This window comes from Dermacentor variabilis, chromosome 2 (assembly GCF_050947875.1).
Source record: "Dermacentor variabilis isolate Ectoservices chromosome 2, ASM5094787v1, whole genome shotgun sequence".
Classification (NCBI taxonomy): domain Eukaryota; kingdom Metazoa; phylum Arthropoda; class Arachnida; order Ixodida; family Ixodidae; genus Dermacentor; species Dermacentor variabilis.
In genome coordinates, this window is record NC_134569.1 from 209,277,702 (window position 1) to 209,280,376 (window position 2,675).

A 2,675-nucleotide genomic window follows, 5' to 3' on the forward strand; every position below is an offset into this window, starting at 1 on the left:
TTCGCTTTTTACCCGACAAGCTATAATATTTTAGGTTTTTAGTTTCTAAAGCTAAGCCTGCACCTTTACAGTGTTACCAAATTGTAAATTTTTTACCATGTAGGCTTCTTTAGTCTACAATAAAATTTAAGTGCACAGTGAAATTGCAGGATCTTTGCAGTGTAATATGCAACCCATAGCAATGGTGATAACTGACACTGCAAACTTACAAAATAGATAAATGGGCAGCATTTAAAGAAAACAGACATTCATATAGTGTATGCGGCTAACATCAGAGCAATGAGCATGTTTTCTTTTTTCCCGAGGAAGGCTAATTCTGTGTAAAACACAAAAGTAAGATTTATTATACAGCAAGCCAGCTATGGCTGTAGCAATCTTTAAGGCGGAGATGCTCAGTTTTCCTTTTTGACCCATCCAGTAAAATTTCTGGATGGGTCCTACATGCCACTGTCTAGTCGCATGAAGAATTATTTTACAACAGCCAGAAAAAAACTTCAGTTAGGCCTCTCATTCGCTAACACACTCCTACCAGAGCTTGTGTGAAGGCAAATAAGAGTATTCAAGGAAAAGTCAGCACCAGAACAAGTCCCTCACTGCTACAAGGAAAAAGCACAGAACACGACACTAAAATGAGCTAATCTTGGAACACATACTAAACGGTATGCAACTCTGGCATTACTACAAACTGCTCCTTCCATAGGAGCTTGACTATTTTTCGAACATAGCTCACAGGCCACACTTTGAGGTCTGAAAGACGTGAAACAATATAAGTGTAAAATCTTGAAGATTCAAAGTGGTCTGCGTAGAAATCTTCTTTATGCAAAAATTCTTGACCGATGATGCAAGTCTCTTCTGTACCCTTCATGGAAGCCAATGTTTCTTGCAATATTAATATGTTCACCCTGCTTGCAGCAGTTTTGCGGCTCTTCTATGCTCAGCACAAAATTTTGATACTTCAGACTTTTGAAGCATGGAAGGCAGCATGTAGGAAGGAGTGGACAATTTTCACAAGGTTGTCTGTGATATGAAGTGCTGTGCCACACGGGTCAAACATGATTCGTTCTTTTTATGTTACGTCATAGGCAAGCGGCCTATATATCTAGTTCGCTGTCACTGAAATAAAACAGTGCGGTACGTGCTCTTGGATCGTCTCCATCACTCTGCCACCCGCTACAACAGTGGCGACGAGGGTGACCACCCCGCGGAGCCCCCGCCACGAACAGTGGCGTCTCGGTAGCGTTGGGAGTCCTACTGGGTACTGAAAGTAATCGAGTCTACGGAGCATCGGCGGTCATGGCCCTGGCTACGCACCTCGGTACCCCAAGTTTCGACGAAAATCAAGATAAGTGGGATATTTACTTGACTCGACTGGAGGCATTTTTTGAAGCAAATGATATTTGATTTGATTCGGTTCGAAATTATCAACCGTGATTACCTGCCTCCTGCAGCTTAAGCAAATGAGTCAATCTGGACCGAGAAATTCAATTCCGAACGGGCTCGATCACGATCGATATTGCTTTACGTGGTACCCGTATTCCACACACCGCGACATTACATGAAACCGATAACCTATATAAAATATGAAAGCGTGCAACAAATGGCAGATCGTGAGTACTTACGATATAGTATTCAGGGCGTAGAACCCTTTTCTTGACATGAAGCCCGCAGTCTTGCCCAGGCTGAGTCCTTCAGGCTGTTTGATCGCTATGAGCGTCCCGTCGACACAGTCCACTACACCGGGAATGCGGCCGGGATCCGCAAAGGCCGCCTTTGCACTAGCCTTGCCCGCCGTTGTCAACGGGAAGCTCACCCAACCCTGTTCCCGGCCCGCCACGGTTATTGCTTCCGCAACTGCGTGAATATTCTCGCTCACGGAAGCCTGCCCCATGGACACAATTTCTTCGCTGCCGATGGCTCTTTGGAAGTTCCCCGTCGCTAAGAAACGGAGAGCACAAAGCACCTTGTTTTGCGTCGTGATGCCACCGGTCCGAAGGCCACCGATGGCGTCTTCCAATTGCTCGCAGAGCCAGCGCACAGTGCTGTTCGAGAGCCTGAAGTGCTCGCGGAACTCTTCCTTGGTAAGCTCGTCAAATGCGTCCCGAAAGATTCGTCGCCGAGGCTGCCCGAGAGATTCCAAAAGCGCGACAATAGGAGCGGCCATCGTGACTCGTGAGCGCCAAACCGCCGAACAATGAACGCGATTCTCTAAGCACAACGTGAAACGGCGAGCATTCTCGACAAATGCGCTCAGATCAATCAAAATTAGAACAAAGAACACTTTATATTTATCACAGCGCAGGCACATTTAATTTCACTGTGATCACAGGTGTTTTCAATAATTAACATTGCTAACGTTCGGCGATAGCGGATCGCGTTTTAATCTCGAAAAACTGGACCCCCGCCAGGGCCAGCCACGTTCGGCGAGCGACGACATTATGAGCAGACAATAGGCGCATCGTCTACTACTAGCGCTGCTATGGGAACGGCCATTCATTCGAATGCCCTTGTCGACCGTTCCACGCTAGCGGCTGTTTCCACTCGGTTTCGGAATGATTGACAGGAGTGTGACGTAAGCGCATTTTGTGGTCCCGACCCGGCACAATGGCCGCCTTGACGAAACGCGCGGGCGCCAACGAATCACGAGATGGCAAGCGAGAGAACGGAAAAGCGAGCTG

The 2,675-nt window shown here is 47.1% G+C and overlaps 1 protein-coding gene across 1 annotated transcript; it reads right to left on the reverse strand.

The window, feature by feature from the left end:
• Positions 1–1,615: 1,615 nt before the first annotated feature.
• Positions 1,616–2,161, reverse strand: LOC142570665 (uncharacterized). Its single transcript, XM_075679020.1, has one exon. It carries the CDS (start codon positions 2,159–2,161, stop codon positions 1,616–1,618), a length of 546 nt encoding a protein of 181 aa, XP_075535135.1.
• Positions 2,162–2,675: the final 514 nt, after the last annotated feature.